General features: G+C 40.5%; 1 protein-coding gene across 1 annotated transcript; it reads right to left on the reverse strand.

Annotated features, from left to right (window-relative positions):
* Positions 1–528: 528 nt before the first annotated feature.
* Positions 529–1029, reverse strand: LOC103288724 (60S ribosomal protein L21-like). The gene has a single exon (XM_054714282.1). The coding sequence runs from the start codon at positions 1009–1011 to the stop codon at positions 529–531; it is 483 nt and encodes a 160-aa protein (XP_054570257.1). The 5' UTR covers positions 1012–1029.
* Between the last annotated feature and the right edge of the window lie 741 nt (positions 1030–1770).

The raw sequence follows: 1770 nt of genomic DNA on the forward strand, positions 1-1770 counted from the left end.
ATCAACCCCTTATTAGATGTATCATTGGCAAATATATTCTCCCATACGGTGAGTTTCCTTTTCATTTTGTTGATGGTTTCCTTAGCTGTGCAGAAGCTTTTTGCTTTGATGTAGTCCCATTTGTTTATTTTTTCCCTTTGTTTTGCTTGCCCAAGGAGATATATTGGCAAAAATGTTGCTACAAGAGATGTCTGAGATTTTATTGCCTATGTTTTCTTCTAGGATTTTTATGGTTTTGTGACTTACATGTAAGTCTTTCATCCATTTTTTTTTTTTTTTTTGATTGGCTGCCTCCTGCATGCCCCCTACTGGGGATCAAATCCACAACCTGGACATGTGCCCTTGACAGGAATTGAACCCGGGACCCTTAAGTTTGCAGGCCGATGGTCTATCCACTGAGCCAAACCGGTTAGGGTGACACAAAGTTTTCTTTAATTATTCTTTGTGGGGAAGGGCCGCCACACTTCCACTCAACTAAGGGCAACATTTTTATCAGCACAGAAGTCTTTTTTATTTCCCCCCCACTTATCATGCCATGAATTCATGGGGAATGGCTTCTAGCAGCTCAGGCTCCTTTCCATTGGTTCTCACAAAGCGTGCTTCTCTGGGTGGAGCAGGTTGATGCTTCAGTTGAACCCAGGTACCTTTCTCTTTGGCTTCCTTCTTTTTCTGATAATTTTCTTTCACATGTTTCAGGAAGCTATCTTGGCTCTTAGAGTGCTTACTATGCTCAGTACATACATTAATTCTCTTGGCAAGGATCTTGCCCTTAACTTGCTTGTTCACATTAATGCCCACTGCATGCTGGGTGACATTGTAGACTCTTCCAGTTTTGCCATGGTAACATTTGTGGGACATTCCTTTTTGAGCAGTGCCCATTCCCTTGATGTCCACAATATCACCTTTCTTGTAGGTTTGCATGCATGTGGCCAAAGGAACAACTCCATGTTTTCTAAAAGGCCTAGAGAACATATAGCGGGTGCCTCTCCTCATTCCCTTTGTGTTAGTCATTTTGGCGAATTACTGGAAGATGGCAGTCCCGACCGAAAGGCTTTCATCCATTTTTGAGTTTATTCTTGTGTGTGCTGTAAGTTGGTGGTCTAGTTTCATTTTTTGGCATGTGCCTGTCCAGTTTTCCCAACAACAGCAATAAATATTTTAACACCACTCTCTGTCATGTCTTATGTACATTGCTGAAAGCACACTTATAATGGAGTATTCCATCAAATTTTCTAGACCATGGCTCAAAAAACCTTTTCTATAAAGGGCAAGATGGTAAATATTTTAATCTTTGTGGGCCGTATAGTGTCTGTTGCTGCTTTTGAAGCACAAAGTAATCACAGACAATATGTAAACAAATGAGTGTGGCTGTGTTCCAATAAAGTGTCATGTACACAAGTAAGCAGATAACCAGATTTTCATTAAGAAGTGTCAGGGTATCAGTTTCTAGAGGGCTAACGGTATCTTTGCTATTTTGGGGGTACGATAAGATTAGCTTCCTCTTGTTGGGCAGTATAGTAAATAGCTGAAGAATTGGGAATTGAGTAGAGGGGAGGCAAACAGAAGAATATTACCTGGACTCAAAAGGTAAGAGAGAGTACATGTGGAGGCAAGAATCTTAGAATTCCCATAGCGGTTTTAGGTGGTCATTAATAATTCCAGAGATTTTTGTGTCATGGGAGTAGAGAGGTGATATTACTTCCATCAACAAAAGGTTTATGGGATTTCCTGAAGCATTACAATCTCTTTTGACTTAGAACTTCAGCATTT

The sequence above is a fragment of the Eptesicus fuscus genome, chromosome 4 (assembly GCF_027574615.1).
Source record: "Eptesicus fuscus isolate TK198812 chromosome 4, DD_ASM_mEF_20220401, whole genome shotgun sequence".
NCBI lineage: Eukaryota > Metazoa > Chordata > Mammalia > Chiroptera > Vespertilionidae > Eptesicus > Eptesicus fuscus.